Below are 20,046 nucleotides of genomic sequence, written 5' to 3'. Positions count from 1 at the left end.
AGGGTTTCTATATTAGCAGGAGCCTGTCTCGTGTACTAAGATTTGCTTGTTACACTTTAAAATTCTGTGTGACCCGAGCTAGATTTTAAGATGCTCATAACAGTGAAGCTACAGTTTTGTCCTGAGCTTGTCAAAGGCTTTATCCCAACTTGCTAGGAGCATGCTAAAGAACTGGTACAGATGGTTTATACGCCTGGTAAGTAATCAGATGGACTTAATTAAAACACATCCTTTGTGGTTCCTGTGGCCATCAGCAAATGCGATTCAACCCAGACGCTAGAATGATGGAATGAGCGGACCTCAGGTCTAAGAATAAGTCAACGTAGGCTTTGCCACTGCTTAAATCTACGATCTTGGGAAAGTTATGTAATCTCTCTGAGACTATTCCTTATCTGAAAAATGGAGAATTGTCCTAGATAGTGTAAACATACTCATATAATGAGTAATATGAGTAAACATACTCATATAATACTCATATTATACTCTCCCAACATACTCTGATTATAGATTTTGGTAATTTGCTGCTCGTCATCTTTATAATGAGGTATCATACCCTAGTACCAAAAATACATCCCATTTCCTTAAAAGAATTTGAATGACTTCTGCCATCTTGCATTCATGGCCATTTTTGTATGTGTGAGTCTGTGTGTATGTGGCATTTGGGGGGTTTATTATACATGGTTTTTTTTTCCTGTAAGACAGTGGACAATTATACTTCTATTGGTTTTCAAGTTAATGGCCTCTTGCATTTCATGTGTGGGGGTTTTATCTGGGAGCATAGGTGAATTCTCTGCAGCCTGAGAAAGCCAGCTTCTGTTTCTCCCTGGCCTAAATCTTCTTCCTACCTCAGAGTCTACCTGTTTAGGGCAAACCTTCGCTTACCTGCCTTGCCTCCGAGGTTAGCCAAGTGGCTCATCTGGCTTCCAGGAGCGCTTATGTGGTTTTGACACAGATGAACATCAGTAAGTACCTATCTTCAACTCTGCCAAATGGGAATCATTAAATCGAAAGCATCTAACTCATTTAACGTTGCAACTGAAAACAGGTGTCCCCTCTCAAGATCCCCAAGATGGCAAAATTTGTAATAAGCTTCTAATACTGAGAGGCAGGTGATATATCATGTGCTCCCCAAATATGCACAATTTTCGTCAATTTATACTTTTAGAATGTCGACATCGCTAAGACTAAATTTGCGTTTCCTAATGCCAACTGAAAAGAGTGTGTACACAAAAAGAGGTAGAATTTCAGTTAAGACATATGAGGGCTATCCAGGGGATATTTTAGAGTTTTTCGCTCTTCAGTCAAAAGAAACATTTACACTAGCCACTGGAATAGGTTCTGAGGTGTTTCCAGGCAGAAGGAATCACGAGTCGTGGAAGGAGGAAGGATAATGCTTACATGAGGGTAAATAGTCTAGTTCAGTGGTTATCAAACTTCAGCACACACTAGAATTAACTTGGAGCACTTGTAAAACCCCAAATTATGAGGCTCTACTTCTAGAGTTTGTGAGTCAGTAGGTCTCGGGTGGGGACGGAGAATTTGCCTTTCTGATGAGTCCCAGGGCTACTGGTGCTGCTGGTCCTGGGACCATGCTTTGAGAAACACTGACATAATTTAGCTGGAGAAATGCAAATAGAGGGAGCAGGATATAAAACTGGAAAACCAGTCTGAGTTTATATCATGGATGACCCTTACTGTCAGGGTTTACTAGTTTATTTAATCAACATTTATTGAGTGCCCACCATGTCCTAGGTACTGGCCCAAGCCCTCCCTCCAGAGAGCCAACAGTTAATAATAGTGACTCACAGCCAGAGCTTGAAGTATAGTGAGTAGAGTTTGAAGAAGCACATTGAATCTTGTAGTTTTATATTTAAGGAGTAGAAAAAAATCCCTATTGTTTCTGTAATATACAATACAGGAGGGATGTGAGATTTTTACATGAATCAAAAAGGGGGATATGGGTTAAGTGTTGAGAAACGCTTAGTGGCACAATGATGCTTTTGAAGATTTTTAAGAAAGGGAGCCATCTGTGCAAGATGTGTATAATAAGCTGGTTAATGGTAGCAGGCAGGACGCTGGTCGGATTGGAGGGAGGAGACCAGTGTGACTACATGTGTAACGAAGGCCTTAGCCTCACGCGAGGATTGGGGGTGGAAAGGAAGAGAAAAGTGAGATTCTAGAGCTGGAATCTTTAGGACTTGGCCATTGACTGATTGGGATCTGGGAAAAAATGGGAGGTTCAAATGAATAGAAAGTTTCAAACACGAATGACCTGGTAGTTGCCATGGTGATAGTCATATACATAAGAAACTTAATAAAATGATATATGGAGGAAAGTTGATGAATTTGGTTTGGGGCTTTTAGAGTTTCAACTGCCAGTTGGGTATCTAAGTCAAGGAGACACAGGAAAATGCTGGTCTTGGGTTCAGGGGGTAGATTGGGACAATGATCTCTATATTTCAGAGTCATTTGTATCAAAGTGATAGAATTTAAGAATAGGTGAGATCACCAATGGAGACAATAACCGTGGCAGTTTGATTATTTTTATATATTGAATTATTTAAGGTATTTGTTTGCTTTATTTCTTACGGCTTTTTTTTTTTAAGCTTTTTGATGTGGACCATTTTTAAAGTCTTTATTGAATTTGTTACAATATTGCTTCTGTTTTATTTTTTTTGGCCCCGAGGCATGTGGAATCTTAGCTCCCCGACCAGGGATCGAACCCACACCCCCGGCACTGGAAGGCGAAGTCTTAACCACTACACCACCAGGGAAGTCCCTATTTCTTAAGTATTTAAAGTGATTAGACATCTTTTTTATAATCCTCTCTTTTATTATTTTTTGCTTATTGCCTTGATATATCTTCGAAGAGATGAGGAAAGGGGTGTGAAAATCAGGAGAGCGAAAGGGAAAGAGGATTCATTCATTCATTTATTCATTCAACGGACATTTGTTGAAGGTCTACAGTGGGCCAAGATAGGTGCTGAGGCTACGGTTGTGAGCAAAACAGGCATTGTCCCTGCCTTCACTGAGCTTATAGTTTGATGGGGAGACATGTCTTTTTAAAAAATGACATAATAATCATAAAAGTGAATATATAATTAAAGCTGGATGCTTTAAAGACAAAGTAAAGAATGTAGTAGAAAGGAAAGACTTCCCTTTTGCTCTGAAGAATTTGGAAAACTAGGTAAAAGAGGATGGGGATAGGTTTAAAGCTTTCCAGGCAAAGGCAAGGTACCATTTATGCAAAATCTTTAAAGCAGAATGCCGGAATCCTCACAGAACTTAAAGAAGGCTAATGTGGCAGGAACCTCGTAAGCGAAAGGGTCAGAGGTAGAAGATGAGTGAAATCAGATGGTACGGAGCCATGGCGAGTCAGTGAAAGATTTTAAGTAAAAGAACATTGTGATAGAGCACTCCTGGAGGATAGAGTTTGGAGAATCCATTGGATGGCGCAGGAAAGGATACAGGGGACCAGTTGGATGGCTGTGGCAGTAGTCCAGATGAGAAATAGTGCACTAAGATAGCTACAGTAGATACAGAGAGAAGTAGGTGGGTTGGAGAGTTTTAGGAGGTGCAGTTTTTAAAAAAGACATGAGTAATTGTGTGAGGAGGCAGCAGAGGGGGAGGTGTCAAGGATGGTGTCCAGGTAATTGGATGCCGTCACTGAACGAGGAAACACTGCAGGAAAGAGCTTATACCTGTCTACCCCTCACACACCTGGGAGTCATCCCCTTAGACCCCGGGGGTGCCTCATCAAACTCACCTTGACCCAGGGCAGCTGTCTTAGTCCACAGGTGCCTGAGAACTGACGAAGGCCTTTCCACGTGGAATCTTGCCTGCACTGTGTCTTGCCACCCCAGTTTGTTTTTTTCTGCCTTCTTAGGTTTAAACTTGAATGTATTTCTTAGAGTGGGCTTTTAAGAAGCAAGTCATTGCCAACCTTAGGCCCCTTTTCTCATCCTTCTATTTTAGTCATAGAAAAGTTTGCTTTTCTTGTCTAAACTGGCGCATTGACATGCAGACTTGACATCAGATAAGAGGGGCGTGTGCACTCCATCAATCTGCAGAGTTTTATTTGCTTCTAGGGCTTCTGTGGCATTTGTAGAAGACTGCCTGCCTCACTGGGTTCAGTCCATGTGAGCTTTTCAGGTCTGAGAGTAGCATGTAATAGCTCCCTATATGAACAGCTAGAAAGAAGCATATTTAATGAGGCTTTTCAGGGAGCCAGCCCCCTACACAAGAGACTCAGCTGAGAGTCTTGTGCAATTTGGGCACTGCAAGAGTTAAACAGATTTTAATCAAATAGCTTTCTACCCACCTCCTCTCCTCAATTCAAAAAGCAGTAGTGCAGTTCTGGATATGTAATCAAATGGGGTTTGTCAGTTGCTTGGCTAGTTTAATGGGAAGGGATTGACATTAAATCTGCTCTGTTTACCATCAGTCTTGATAATCTGTAAGAGAGTAGAGGGGACACTGATGAAATTCACAGATGAACAGAGAGGTCCCATCAGGAGGGAACAAAAAATTAACTTTAAGGGTCCTAGAGAGATTGGAAATGGGCAGGAAGTAGCCAAGTAAAAATCAGCTTGGAAAAATGTATATAACCCATCTGGGAAAAAAAGTACTATCTATACCTGGCTGATGGTCAAGAGGAGAAATAAAGCTATTCGGAATAGTGCTTTAGAACACATAGATATAAATGACCTCCAGGTTTTTACATAATGATCACCTTAAAAGTCTGTGTATTGTTGGGTGTGGGGGTGCTCTTTCACCAACTTGAAACCACTGCTGTCAGATATACGCAGGTAAAAGTAGTGTCTGGAGATGAATATGAAAACATTTCATTATAGTCATAGTTCTTTCAGACCTAGAGTTTGGTCTGCCCAGTTGGTTTGTTAAGTATGAAAACAACTGCTTATCCAGGACTCCTGGACTCCTTTCCTGCAGCAGGTTAATTTGTTGTGACTAAACCCATCTCCTATATCTGTCCACTCAGCTACTTCAGAACTAGCCATAAAACCAAAGGAAGGAAACACGACAAAGCCTAAGATTTGGATTCTCTTCCATCTATGGTAATCAGTCTGATTCCCTAAGAAAAATATTGAAAGAACTATGTCTAATTTCTTTAATTGATCAGTACCTTCCTTTTGAGTTACATATCTCCTGCTTTTGATACGGAGACCCAATCCTGTTGTCAGGGAGTCACATGGTTAGACTAGTACTTTTGGTCTTTTATTTGTAGGATTGTGTGTGTGTGTGTATGTGTGTGTGTGTGTATGAACTTGCCATGTTCAGTAATGCACTCAGTCATTTATAGTCACCCAACATGTTGTTGGGTGACAGTCACCAAGAAACTAATTCCCAAAAGGAAATTCCCACTGCAACATCCAACCAAGAGTGTACGGTGAGAATGGAGAACCTATATGGGCCCTGGAGGAATGGCATCAGGGTTCTGTTGCACGGTTACTGATGACTTCCCCAAAATAAGGGCTAGTCAGCAAAATAACAGACACAGGGGCAAGAGGAAACAGCAGGGGTGAGCCGAATATTAGAACAAACCACCACCAAAATGAAACCGTTTCAGAAGTTCATGAAGCACATTCACGAAAATAAGTATCACACATCCAAGAGGCTCATGGGTAGTTAGTCCCTGCCCTCCAGGGATAATCAAAAGAGGAAACTTAAGGCAAAATGTATATAATTATCTAATCAGAGTTATTCTGCACATAATCATGCTTAACAAATATTCAGCTGTGTAATCAGAAATGGGATACTTCTCTGCAAAATATTTTAGAGGTGCTATGCAGTTTTACTGGAATGTCCAAAATATGTTTAGTCAAATACTAAAGCAATGTATTCTTTCGAGAACAATCCTATGCTACTGTTCCAATTTCTTATTTCCTAGTCTGTGCTATTCAGATTGTTGGTGAAAGAATAGTTTATTTTTATGACACTATAATAGTCATTCTCCTATCTTACAGCTTGGTCAGACAGGCCTCTCCTGTTTACTGAAAGATGTCTTAGTAATAAACTAACAGGTCCCAGACTACCTGAATTCTTGCAAAACAGCACAGATTTTTGTATGTGGCATGATGCACAGAGTTCTATTTACTCAATGTTTTAAAATTAGGAAAAGTCGTTTCATTGAGCCAGAGACAACTTAGTGAAAACTTTCACCCCACTTTAAGCCAATAATAACTGCAGTTGAAAGATTGTTTGAGAAGCCTAAGATAGTAAAATTACAAGCTCTTTGTATCGTGTAAACTGTAAGATGTGCATTATAAGAGCATCTCTTTTTTTTTTTTTTTTTTTTTTGCTGTACGCGGGCCTCTCACTGTTGTGGCCTCTCCCGTTCCGGAGCACAGTCTCCGGACACGCAGGCTCAGCAGCCATGGCTCACGGGCCCAGCCGCTCCACGGCATGTGGGATCTTCCCGGACCCGGGTACGAACCCATGTCCCCTGCATCGGCAGGCGGACTCTCAACCACTGCACCACCAGGGAAGCCCCTATAAGAGCATCTTAATGAATGTGATACATTTGCAGACACAGACATTTGCCCTTTTCTCTCTCTCACTTGTTATAGATTTGGGTCTCTTACATTTACATATATACAGGTATTATTTTTGTGATTATCTGATTGCTTTAGAAACTTTAGGGACTTCCCTGGCAGTCCAGTGGTTAAGACTGTGCTTCCACTGCAGGGGGCATGCGTTCGATCCCTGGTCAGGGTATTAAGATCCCGCATGCCACGCAGCAAGGCAAAAATAAATAAGTAAATAAAGCCACAGTTTTTTTTAAAAAAAAAGAAATTTTAATTAAAGCGTTATCAGTAAAAGAATTGTTTTACATGTTATATGCCTAATTATATTCAGAACAGGTATTATATTCCTTTTTTATCGACTATGACCTCTGTGCTTATATCTTAGCATGTAGCCCCCAAGTTGAAGCCATTTTTATGTCAACACATGTAGACATCCAGAAATGAACTAAAAGTAAGGTGACTGAATTTTTTATATTTGGTTATCTATGTGGTTAATTACTGATGATTATGAGTTAGGGTTTGACATACTAGAAAATTTTAAATCAGTTTGGTTTATCATGTTGAAATTTGGGTTATAATCACGTTAACAGTCTAACTCAAATGACGGTGTTACTACCAGCACCACCCTGTTAATTGAGAGTCACAGTTCGGAATAAAAGTATGCACTGCTGTGATTTTCTATATCACTTACCTGAAAAATAGCTGCTAAAGAATATGTAATAGGAAATTGCACTTTTCTCTTGCTAAATATCTGTAATTTCTTTTAAAACATATGTGTATTCTGCTTGTTAACTCCCAGCACATAAAACCAGGTGACAGTATCAGCTCTCTAATTACCATCCATCGTAGTTGGCCCTGGCTCTTCTGTCCTGACCATCCCTCGGTCCTGTCCCATCCATGTAGTTCACCTTCATTCTCATGAAAGTGCTCTACACTCAAACTGTTAGACTGCCCTTAGATTTCCTTTAAAAATCTCGTCCTTTGCTTTAAATTAAAGAAATGAGCAGGACAGAAAAGAAACTAAAAGGAACAAAACAACAGAAGAACTTAAGGCATCTTATTATCTGGTGAGTCTTCATTATTTTATGTCAGCATTATGAAATTAAATTCATATTAGATCTATATAAGCCAATTATTAACTTATAATATCTTGTGTTTAGGGAACTGCCCTGGTGTTTCAAATCCTGGCAAGTATATTTTTTTCCTACACCTTAACTTTACTTTTTTAAATGAAAACTTCTCTTTCTGACCTGATCCTCTTTTGTCTTTCAGGTTTCTAGCACCTTTGTATTACTTCCAGATTCCTGCAGAGAAATGGAACATCAAGCCAGAAGCTCACTTAGTTTGTTTTACATCATGATGGGGGATTTCATTAAGTGCCTGACTGTGCTCCATTGTGTCACTAAGAGCTTTCTCTGCCACCTAGGACAGGCATTGCCCGTCCTCCAGAAGACTGAATTTTAAGTCAGAGAACTTTGAAGCCAACAGGTAGAAGAAAGATCGAACAACAGAACTAGTATGGAACAAGGACAGAGATAACTACTATTGTGGTACAAAAATCTTAAGGGGTAAGTGTATGATTCACTCTCACTTTATTTTTTTGGCCATGCCGAGCGGCATGCGGGATCTTAGTTCCCTGACCAGGGATCGAACCTGTGTCCCCTGCAGTGGAAGCATGAAGTCTTAACCACTGGACCGCCAGGGAAGTCCCATGGTTCATTCTCACTTTAATCTACGTGTATTATCTTAGTTTTAGGTATGGTCTGTTATAAGGTATCTTGACCAATTAGTTTAATTGTTGCTCCTTGATAATAAATTTACTTGCTTACAGAAAAGGTTATTTAAAAAGTCTGATGTTCTAATGTTTATTATTTATTCAGCATTTTTGAGGTCATACGATATGCCATTTACTGTGTGCTTGGTGCTGGACATTATGATCTTAATTAGAGTCTAACATGCATTAGTACTTGTATTACTTCCTAGACAATAAAATACTTTAGAACATTTTAACTCCAGTTCCTTCCCCAGTGTTTTGTTATTTTTGTCATGTGGTTTAATTCTATAAATATTTAAAATCCTTTAAGACAGTAGAGTTACTGTTTTTTGCGGTCGATATTTAGTCACAATTCCCAACATTACCTTTGTTGCTATTCATCCCTTCTTTTTTTTTTAACCAGTTTTTATTGGAGTATAGTTGATTTACAATGTTGTATTAGTTTCAGGTGTACAGCAAGGTGAATCAGTTACACATGTACATATAACCACTCTATTTTAGATTATGACCATATAGGTCATAACAGAGTATTGAGTAGAGTTCCCCATGCTATACAGTAGGTTCTTATTAGTTATCTAGTTTATATAGAGTAGTATGTATATTTCAGTCCCAATCTCCCAATTTATCCCTACCCCCCTTCCCCCCTTGGTAACCATAAGTTTGTCTTCTACATCCGTGACTCTGTTTTGTAAATAATTTCATTTGTACCATTTTTTTAGATTCCATATATAAGCAATGTCATATATTTGTCTTTCTCTGTCTGACTTACTTCACTCAATATGATGATCTCTAGGTCCATCTATGTCACTACAAATGGCATTATTTCATTCATTTTTATGGCTGAGTAATATTCCATTGTATATATGTACCACATCTTCTGTATCCATTCATTTGTCGATGGACATTTAGGTTGCTTCCATGTCCTGACAATTGTACGTAGTGCTGCAATAAACACTGAGGTGCATGTGTCTTTTTGAATTATGGTTTTCTCCAGGTATATGCCCAGGAGTGGGATTGCTGGATCATATGGTAGCTCTATTTTTAGTTTTTTAAGGAACCTCCATACTGTTCTCCACAGTGGTTGCACCAATTTACATTCCCACCAACAGTGTAGGAGGGTTCTCTTTTCTCCACACCCTCTCCCTCATCTCCTGTTTGTAGATTTTTCTGTATTTCTTCCTGTTGTCTGCTGGTACTCATTTTCCCTCAACTTGAAGAATTCCGTATAGTATTTCTTGTAGTAAAGGTCTGAGGGTTACATACTCTCCCAGATTTTTTGTCTGGAAATGTCTTCAATTCATCTTCCTTTTCAAAGGGTATTTATTGCTGTTCATTAAATTCTAGGTTGGCAGTTATTTTCTTTTTGTGCTTTAACAATGTCATTCCATTATTTTGTTGCTTCTGTTGTTTCTATTGAAGAATCATCTATACAGCTGTTGTTCCCTTTCAAGGTGATAATGTCTTTTTCTTCTGGCTGCTTTTATGATTTTCACTTTGTATTTTTGCTTCCAGCCGTTTAATTATTCACATTTGAAAGTATAATTTTCTTTGTATTTATTCTGCTTGGGGTTCATAGAACTTCTTAAATCTGTGGCTTGAACTTTCATCAGCTTTAGAAAATTCTTAGCCTTTATCTCTCCAGATACAGCTTTTATCCCATTCTCTCTTTTCTGTCCTCCAGAGAGATGCCAACTTTACAGGCATACCTTGGAGATATCAAGGGTTTGGTTCCAGACCACTGCAATAAATTGAATATTGCAATAAAGTGAGTCACATGAATTTTTTGATTATGTCCAAAAACAATGTACATACCTTAATTTAAAAATACTTTATTGCTTAAAAAAATCCTAACCATCATCTGAGCCTTCAGTGAGTCATAATCGTTTCACTGGTGGAGGGTCTTGCCTCGATGTTGATGGCTGTTGACTGATCAGGGTGATGGTTGCTGAAGGCTGGTGTGCCTATGGCAATTTCTTAAAATAAGACAGCAGTGTTTGTGGCACCTCAAAACAACTACAGTCAAAGGTCATTGATCACAGATCACCATAACAAATATAATAATAATGAAAAAGTTTGAAATATTTCAAGAGTTACCAAAATGTATCACAGAGACAGAAGTGAGCAAACGTTGTTGGAAAAATGGCGCTGATCAACTTGCTTGACGCAGGGCTGCCACAAACCTTCAGTTTGTATAAAACGCATTATCTGCGAAGTATAATAAAGTGAAGCATAATAAAATGAGGTGTGCCTGCATATATTTTTGAGCTTTTTTCTATGCCTCGTATGCCTCTTAAGCTTCTTTGTGTATTTTCCATCCTTTTGTGTCTGTGCTTCAGTCTGAAGACCGTGCAGAGACACGCTTCATGTTTAGTAAACCTCTAGTCATCTGTGTTCAATTTGGTCTTAACTCCATGAATTGAGTTCTTCGTTTAGGTATTCTACTTTTTAGTTTAGAAATTCCAAATAATAATTATTATTAGATTCTAAGTCTCTGTTAAAATTCTCCATCTTGTCACCTGTTTTCTTAAATTTGTTCATCCAGTTCTTTTAAAATCTTTGTCTCCTAACTCAATGTCTGCATCACTTAGTTTTCTCTTGTTTCTGTCTCCAGAAATGCCACGTAATTTTTTACTGAATTCTGGACATTGCATATAAAAACTCATAGAGTCTCTGGAAGATGTCTTCTTGCCCCAGAAAGGATTTACTTTTGCTTTTGGCAGGCAGTTAGGCAACGGGCAGATCATCTTAACCCAATCAGCGATTGAGCTGATTTAATGCTGAGTTTCAGTCTTTTAAAAAGCCTTGTCTATTCCTGCTTCACTGTTATTTTTACAATGTAACCCTTCAAGGGTCCCAGTGAAAAGCCTGGGGGGGTTTACGGAGCCTCTTCTCTTTGGTAGGCTCTGAGCTCCAATATCTGTCTTCCCAGCCCCAGGAAACTGCCAGAAGTTCTGCTCAGCTCCTTAGCCACTTCCTGCTGACGTCTTAGCGTTTCATCCTGCACTGAACTGGGCAGATGCCTCATGAGGAAAAGTGGTGCTGAAACTCACATTTACCTTCTTTCTGGAATCTCAGCCACTTAAGTGCTGGAGTAGCTCTCTGATAATTTTGACAGATTTAAACTAAAATTTCTCCATCGTTTTTAGTTGCCAAGTTGCTTTTGGCAGGAGAGTTGTTCTGATATAAACTAATCGGCCATAGCCAGAAGCCAGGAACTTAATTTTTAAGGATGATTTCCAGCGAATCATGGTAGCCATATAGATTCCCCTGACCAGAGATATTTATGGTTTTTTGAAATCAGAATCCTTCTTACTCTCTAATTCCACAATTGCCATCTACTGTAATTTCCTCAATTATAAGACGCTGGAGTCTGAAATAGCATGGAGGAATACACACTGGTCTCTAGCTGGAATGTGGGAAGTACCCTGTTCTCATCAGCTATACGTCTATAGCCCATCTCAAAGTTGAGCGCTCCCAGTGTCTTTTGTACCTTCTTATATTACACTTACTACATTATATTGTAACCATTTGTTTACTTTTTCTCCTCTGCTAGACTGAGAGCTGGAACCTGTTGTATTTATCTTTATACTTTCAGTGTCTACCACAGTGTCTGACATTTAGAAAGTATCAGCAAATGGCTTTAGAATAAAGGGTTCTTCTAAGTAACATTATTTATAGATAAATAATATCTATTAAATTCTCATTAGTAGTAGTTTGAATGCAAAAAGATTTTTCCAGGAGTTCCCTGGTGCTCCAGTGGTTAGGACTCAGCGCTTTCACTGCTGTGGCCCCGGCTTCAATCCCTGGTCGGGGAACTAAGATCCTGTAAGCCATGCAGCACGGCCAAAAAAAACAAAAAACAAAAAACAAAAAGATAACAAGAAGATTTTTCCCCTGGACTTGCCCCACATTTTGGGTGAGTACCCTGTTTACAGTCTGTGGATTCTCATGAATTGAATACATTCAGGGGGATTTTCAGGTTCCCTGGGTGTTGCGACAGTGGAAGAGACTAATGAAAAAAGAGACTGATAACATGGACATTTTTAAATGGATGTCAAGAGATTCGTGTTCACCCTCGTCAGCACCCCGGAAAAAATTTTTAAGTTCAGAGTTGAATAAAATGTACATCAGACCAATAAGGAATGCCACGCTCTCCTGGAGTCATGATCTGTGCAGCGCAGTGCTCCGACGAACTTTCTTCCACACCAGTGCTCCCTCCACTTTTGACTGCCTTAACACTTGCATGGGAACACAGATGTTCTTTCAATCAGGTATATATCTTTCCTGTACTATTAAAAGTTAAAATTACAGTCATATTAGATAATGCTGTAGTCAAATTATTCTGTGCAGATGAATACCTGACAGACATACTTTGCTTTCATGCCAGGTGACTGGTATCTGAATTCTACTAAGTGTAGAGTGAATATAGTTCTCTATTTGAAATTAAAGTTGGACTTATTTAAATTAAGGATTTGGTTTCCTGACAGATGTCTTATTCTCTTCCAGGTTCCGAGTCTTCATGCTTAGGATTTGGTATTTCTAATAACTTGAACCAACAGAAATGCTGGTAACAGTTGCATGGACTTCCTTTTACTGATTTTCTTACGCTCCAGAAACATACCATCCCATGTTCAAAGGATGGAAGTCCAAAGAATTCTTATCTTTATTCCCTAACATGCCTAGCTCCATCATACTACTGGTCAGTCCTGTGTGTTTCCTACCTAACAAACTCAGATCAAAGCCAAATGAAATGTCTTCTCCAGACCTTTCTCACTCCTAATTTTATAAATAAAAAATATTTTTATTTTTTATATAAATACTTCTTAGATTCCAGTTTCTGTTAATGATGGACTAGCTTGATCATCCACAGGTAATAATGATGAAATTGGACAATTTGAAAGTATTGTAGAGTAACCAGAAACAGGCAGAAACTGAATAAATCTAACCTTGAAAGACAATGGGTGACATTTGTTTATGGGTTTTTGCCTGAGGGCATTCTCCAATCTTGGGTCAAGAACACAAACTGAAGGTGTTGAAGGATGGAGGTCGAGGCCAACAGATCAACCAGAAAATCAGAGGGAAAAATCCAGTTAAAAAAATTACTATACATGTAACGAAATAGGAAAATGTGATACTTACTCAAGGGAAAAAAATAGTCAATAGAAACAGACTCTGAGATGATCCAGATATCACAACGAGTAGACAATGACTTTAAAGCAGCTGTTACAAATATGCTCAAGGACTTGAAGATATACACACAATGAATTCACATGGGGAATTTCATCTGAGAGATAGAAACAATTAAAAAGATCAAATGGAAATTCCAAAGCTGAAAAGTATAAATAACTGGAATGGAAAGGTTACTGATTGGGCTTAAAATCAGATTGGAGAAAACAGAAGCAAGAGTCAATGAACTGGAAGATCAATAGAAATTATCCAATCTGAAGAACAGGAAGGAAAAAAATTAGAGAAAACACATATCTTGGATGAAGGCAAGAAATAAAAGTAGGGCAGAATTGAAGTGAATGCTCAGTACTAATAAATTCTACCAATTAATTCTTCAAAGAAAAAAATTGAAAAATAAAACCTGGATTTTGGGTGTCTAGTTCTTGTAGTGTTTTTTCCAAGAGTGAGAGGGAACATATCTGATTTCAAAACAGTGTGTTTTTGTTGGCTTTCTTTCATAAGGTCATTTCCCTCATGTGACCAAAGTTTCTTAGCTTTCTGTCCTCTTCCTCTTTTTTTCTTTCATTCCTTCCAGTGTGGATGGCCTTTTCCATCTGTGTGCTACATTCTGGAGCTATTTAATTATGAAGACAACTTCTGACAGCGGACTAGGGCAAAGGAAACATGGGATAGGTCATCATATACAGTTCCATTCTTAATTGGTTTGCTTTTTTGATGCATTCTCCTGTTGTATTTCACTTTAACTCTAAGTTTTGATATTTCACATCATAGTGAATCATTTAGTTATTTCTAAGCATCAATCTTTCTTAAGAATCTGTGAATACAAAATACCAAATGATATTTCAAAATGAGTGACTTTTAATTATTGATCCCTCTAGATACAATTCTATTTCTTTTGGTTTACCCTTTATAGGTGTTTCACCAAAACCAACAGCACTTTCAGCAGCAGCCCCCTTCCTGTGGTCCCAGTGGTAGCACCTTATCCTCAGGATGGTTTGGAAATGAAGCCCCTCATTCACATGAAGATGCCTGTATGTCTGGCTTCCACAGTCCCCGACTGTGGTCAGTCACCTGAGAAGGGCATCAAAGATGACAAGGCACGAAGACCTGCTCAGCATGTTTGCTGTCAAGACAATAGAAATGAGACCAGCTCTGATTGTGTGGAAGTTGCAGCAGAGTTCAACAGAGGTACAGCAAGACATTATAAATCTTAAGTTTCTAGATAGTCTTCAGTTAACTAAGAACTGTTATCAGGAAAGGTGATACTTTCAGAATGTTCTCTCTGTGATCAACTCACATATTTCTTAGATATTGGGTGGGGGGGGGGATATTGGATACTTAAAAAAAAGTTGACTCAATAAGAGTTCTTTGAAATTTTGTTATGCACACCATTCATCTCAGGTTGTTCATCCTGAGAACATTTTGGAAAATAAATCCAAATAGGCTTTGATTCAGTTTGTACCTGAAAGTAGACTTGCTAGAAGGATGCATTTTGTGATCCTGAGCTTTTTCATTTGAATTGATTCTGGAGTTGTAGCCTCTCTTTAAGATGGTAATTTTGGGGCTTTTAAGGGGTTTCCTTTAACCCTGAGATGAATTGTACAACTGTTCATGAGAGCTCAACTTTATTTTAAACCTTTTAAACCTACTGTCTCCCTCAAATTCAAACTAAATGTAACTGGGCTCTGATTTTGCTCATGATTCTTTCTTTATTGCTCAAGGTAATGTTTGTAGACTGCTTTGATAAAAATCAGCCTTTATCATTTCCAAACCTTTGTTTTTCAGGAGACAGCTGTGTGCCTTCAGAAACAGAGAACAAAATTTTAAGTTGGAATCCTCTTATTTTGCCACCTGTTTCAAAGGACTGCGCTGAAAAGACACCATGGTCTCCTCCTGGCATTCCTGTAGACAGCCCTTCAGGGGTCCTTCAGCAATCCCAGGAAACCTGAGGATGTGTCAGTGCCTCGTCATGTTTCCACTTCAAGCCAGTAACTGCACAAAATAGGCCTGGGGATGGACTGTGTGAAGGACATTAATTCAATTCAGAGAAAAATCGTTATTTATTTTTTGTAGTAGTAATGTCATATGAATGTATCTTAAAATGTGTGCCCTTTTATATTATTTATGCCTTAAAAGTTTCCCTCCCTATTTCTTCCTCCCCCTCAGTAGTAAACAACCTGGTTTGGCATAGTTTTCAATCATATGAGAGCAGTGGGATCATTCCACGTTGTCCAAGAGCCTCAGCGACAGTAAGAGCCCCTCCTACAATGATCCCACCTATTGGCTGACTCATCTAAGAGAGAATTGCACAGGCCATTGGAACTTTTCAGAAGGAAAGCTGTCTTCCACTATCATGTTATCAGACTTTCTGAGAACATTTGTAGTCAACCACAGTTGTAGCCTGATGTTTGTAATAGCAGATGTCTTGTGAATTTGATGAGTGCCTTCCACAGAAGTGATAGTTGACCTATAGACCGTCTGCACATGGGCACAAGTTATGTCCAGCTTTCTAGGCACTAATCACAAAGAGTGTCATGGACATGGTGGTGGTTAAGTCTGGTTGGGTTATTGCAGAAGCAGAAAGGGAGCCAGGGCCAGAGAGAAAAAGAATGCCTACTAAAATTTTAAAATGCATTTGTTTATAACATGGTCACCATGGGGTTCTTTTTGACTGTTTCTAAGAGTAGGAGCAAAATAAGACTTTCAAGTAGTGACTGGAAGAGAAAGATGTGCATTTGAAGAAAAAAGGGAAGGTTCCAGGGGGACTATCTCGGAGGAAGCTCTCCCATTAGTATAGGATGTGTCATGGTACCACAGCCCCTGAAAATCGATGTTTTCTGATTTCCAGCTTGGGCAATACCTGGAAGATGGGAGTGTCAGAAAAGAATCTGGAGGTTTGAAGTTTCCAGACATTTTTTTCTGAATGTCATCATTGTAACAGGCACCGAAAGCTTCGATTAGCAGAGCTCATAAATCACAATTGTTGCCGCCTCTGAGTGAGGAGGACGTTTGCAGCTGTCGTTGGAAGGCTTTTCTTCTCCACATCTAAAACAAAACAAAACAACACTCTAAGTGTATTTAATAGCTTGAGTCAAGCTTTACGGATCACTGCTCTTTTCTGGATTGTGCATCCCTTTGGGGAAGAAACAGATCCTACCTAAGAGTCAAGCAATTCCAGCATAAGTGGAAAACGTTTACAGTTTCCCAACAATTGCAGTGAAATAGACTAGCATACTGTACTAATCGACTTTCTATATAAATGCATCAATATCCCCTTACATATGTCTATATACTTTATAAATAGAACTGTTAGTGGAATGTGCTTGGTGAGCTGGGTCACTATGCAAGGATTACTTTGAGTAGAATGTAGTAGAAACGATTTCATAGTCGGGTATCAGGGATGCTGCAGTCAAGTTCTCCATTCCAGACGTCCATGCCTGTAGTATACTGGATTTATTCTTCACGTTGCTTAGATGCAGTTAGCTTTGGAGGGGGATAGCTGTGTCCCTTACTTCTGTGGCTAGCAAAGGACAAAGTCCTAGCACACAGAATATAAAGACATACCCTGTGTTTCCAGTCAAGTTACGGCAATACAGTCACAAAGGGAGTTTTAGAAAACTGGGGAGTAAATGTTTGTAGGCAGTCATTTTGATTCAGGAAACAGAGGTGTATTAGCATGAGCCTTAGGTCATAAACTGCTTTTAAAGATTGACTTTGAATACGGGATTTGTCCACTAGGAAGACAAAACAACTTTACCTTTAGGGCAATCTCATTGTGGACTGCTTTATTTATATTATTAGTAACGCTGTTTTAAGTGTTATCCCTTTTATTGTATTTTATTTATAAAAAATGCCTTTATATATTGAGATATATAAATATAAATATATATATAATTGCCTTCATGTTTAGGAGTTATGAGTGCTCTCTAACCGTGAGTTGTTCTGAACTTTTAGCCCTGCACAGTCACCCAAAACAGTCCTACCTAAGTCACTTGCCAGGAAGTCAGAGGAAAGTACAGCGTGGGCGATGGCTCTGACATTTGTGAAGTCACTGCTGTGTACCAGGCACTGTGCTGGTGCTTGTTACTGCTATCTCAAATCTTACTGTTAAGACACATCTACAAAGTAGGTGGTAAAGTCCCCAGGTCACACAGGTGAGCCACAGAGCCAGCATCTGAACTTACCTGGAGCTGTAATCTGAGCTCCTTCCAGTTTTCCATACTGCTTTCCGAAAGCATTGTGGTTCACTCTCCTGATGGAACTGGTCCAGTTCTGTAAGCCCTGGCCCGCCCCGCCATGGGATTCCTTGGATGCTCTAACTCCACAACGAGAGAAGCAGCCTCTGTCCTCCATGGGCAGAGCTCTGAGCTTATTGCCTGGTCTTCCCGGAGCCCTCCTTTCTCTCCATGACGCCCCCTCACTACCATCCGAGCACGGGAATTTGACCTTCTCTCAGCGTAATAGTGATCCTGTAATCCGTCAGGCCTCTCTCTGTTTCTTCTCCTCTTAGAATTCCCTGTGAGTCTTTGTTTTCGCATAAAACTCCCCCCACTCCTACTGTATTATTTCACTAGCTCCTTTTTGCCTTCTTTTGGTTATGCACTGATCGTCTGGTGATGGGTGCGCTACAAGATGTAAGTGAAACGGCAATGTTTTAAACCTTTTGAAGTGGCCTTTAGAAAAAGCATCTCTTTCTGGGTTTTGTTTTTGTTGAATGAGTCCTCAAGGGCCAATGCATCCTTACTAAGCTGATTGTGATGCAAATCTCATTCCAGCTACAGTACTGCCAAGAAGTTAACTTTATAACTGAATTTCATCTGTGTTGCTCTCTTTTAAAGCAATGACTTTTAAGATGCATGTTTTTGTATCATATTGAAAAGTATGTTTTATTTTCCTTAAAGTGGTAATGTTTGAAATTGTACATATTTTAAATGATGTAGCTTCGACAGGTTTTATTTTGTTGATTTGATTTTATATTAAAAGAGAATGCTGCTTTCATGTAGAGTAGCACGTGAAGATGGGGATCCTGATTGCTCCCTGTTTGTGTAAAGCTGCTTATAGCCTGTGATTGGGGTGGTATACATCTCACTCTGACATTTGTGGACCCCTGTCCTCCCCTGAAAATCCCCTATGCACATCCCAGAGCCCAGTGAGTTAATCCATTCTGTTCTGACTGCAGAGATCCAGGCCCCGAAGGAAAAAGATCCAGGACAGGTATTTTATGGGAGGCTGGGAAAATACGTGCACCAAGGAGCTCTGTCGAAGCAGGCAGACTCCCTCTGGGGAACTCAGGATTTCTTTGGAAGGAAGCAAGAGTTAGGAGAGAAGCAGCAGGAGAGTGAGGAAGAGGGGTCCCTTCTGAGACCTCACCTATTTTTACTGTTTACCTATGTCCCTATGAACCCCAGGGTAGAAATTTAGTCTCAAGAAGCAGCTTTGCTTTACTGCCCTGAAAAACCCAAAGTGTCTGGGCTGCTTAGACCAGAAAGCCAAGAGGGACTTTTGCACGGGGTGGGGCCGCCTTGTTCTGTTGTGTTCCCCAGATTTAAAAGAGCCTTCCTTGAACCTCAGCCCCCGTCCTGAGAGCTGTGAGGGAACTCGAAACCCCTCGTCTAATGAAGTCTGAATCTGTGAGAACCTAAGGAGAACTTAGTTTCTGTCAGTTTTCCGTCTCCTCTCAGGCGCCACTTTCCTGATTCCTGGCAGGATGATCCCTTGGCTCTCTCGCTGTTTCTTCTCATCTGAGTCCCCTGCGGAGGCAGCTCTGCTGACTCTTCCAGGCAGTGGAACAAGCATGCATTTGTGTTTCACCCAGATGTCAGACACACACGCTTGGAGTCAGTGAGTCATGCTGGCGGCTGACAAAGTATGACTTTGGCTTGGCCGGGTCCCCTCTCAGCCAGCTCCCCAAGCCTGGTGGCAAGAACCCTGTCCCGTCTCGTTGGCACGGACTCCGGGGTCTAGCAACTGTGAGGCCCTTTGCCCACGACAGGCTCGGTGCTATTCCTACATGAAAGGTGAAAGGGAGACAAAGGCCCTGGGCACCTGGCTCTGCTACCAGCCCTGATTCAGCTGGTCCTACAGTAGAAGCTCGTGTTCTTGGGGAAGGAACTTGGGATGTGGAAAGAACTAGACGAGCACATCTCTTGCTAGAGTTGAATGAAGGGCACACATGCCTGCAGATCTTGCTTCCCATCCCCTAGTTTCCTCCCAGTAGGGAAACCTGGAGCCCAGCTGAAGCCAGGTCAGCCTTTCCCTGTGGGAGCTGCAGTCGGAATAATCCTCCACTGGTGAGAGCATCACGTGTGATTTATCGAGGGATTTCTCAGTTCACGGACTTGGTGTGGAAGCAGGCAGCTTGCTCCTACGGCACCAGACACTGGTCCCGGCACCGTGGTTCTCACTTGCCCTCGGACAGCCGGTTCGTCTTCTCCCCAGTCGTGTGTCTTCCTCGTCTTTCCACCTCTGTCTTCCATAAGCTGGGCCAGGACTTGTCTCATAATCAAGTCATTTAGAGGCCCTGCAGTTGAGCCTCGTGCT

General features: G+C 40.2%; 1 protein-coding gene and 1 long non-coding RNA gene across 2 annotated transcripts in view; both read left to right on the top strand.

Annotated features, from left to right (window-relative positions):
* The window catches only part of CDON (cell adhesion associated, oncogene regulated), a 100,550-nt gene extending 82,020 nt beyond the window's left edge, over positions 1–18,530 (top strand). The window contains exons 20-21 of the mRNA XM_004280463.3: positions 14,420–14,694; positions 15,292–18,530. Of these exons, the coding sequence (XP_004280511.3) occupies positions 14,420–14,694; positions 15,292–15,455 (439 nt within the window). The 3' untranslated portion in view covers positions 15,456–18,530. The remainder of the gene's footprint in view (positions 1–14,419; positions 14,695–15,291) is intronic.
* On the top strand, positions 523–13,356 carry LOC125965165 (uncharacterized). Its single transcript, XR_007478749.1, has 2 exons — positions 523–8,113; positions 12,826–13,356. It is a non-coding gene; the product is annotated as an uncharacterized LOC125965165 (long non-coding RNA).
* Positions 18,531–20,046: the final 1,516 nt, after the last annotated feature.

Source organism: Orcinus orca, chromosome 8, assembly GCF_937001465.1.
Source record: "Orcinus orca chromosome 8, mOrcOrc1.1, whole genome shotgun sequence".
In the NCBI taxonomy this organism is placed as follows: domain Eukaryota; kingdom Metazoa; phylum Chordata; class Mammalia; order Artiodactyla; family Delphinidae; genus Orcinus; species Orcinus orca.
The sequence above is the reverse complement of the archived record's forward strand: the minus strand, read 5'-3'. Positions and strand labels throughout refer to the sequence as shown.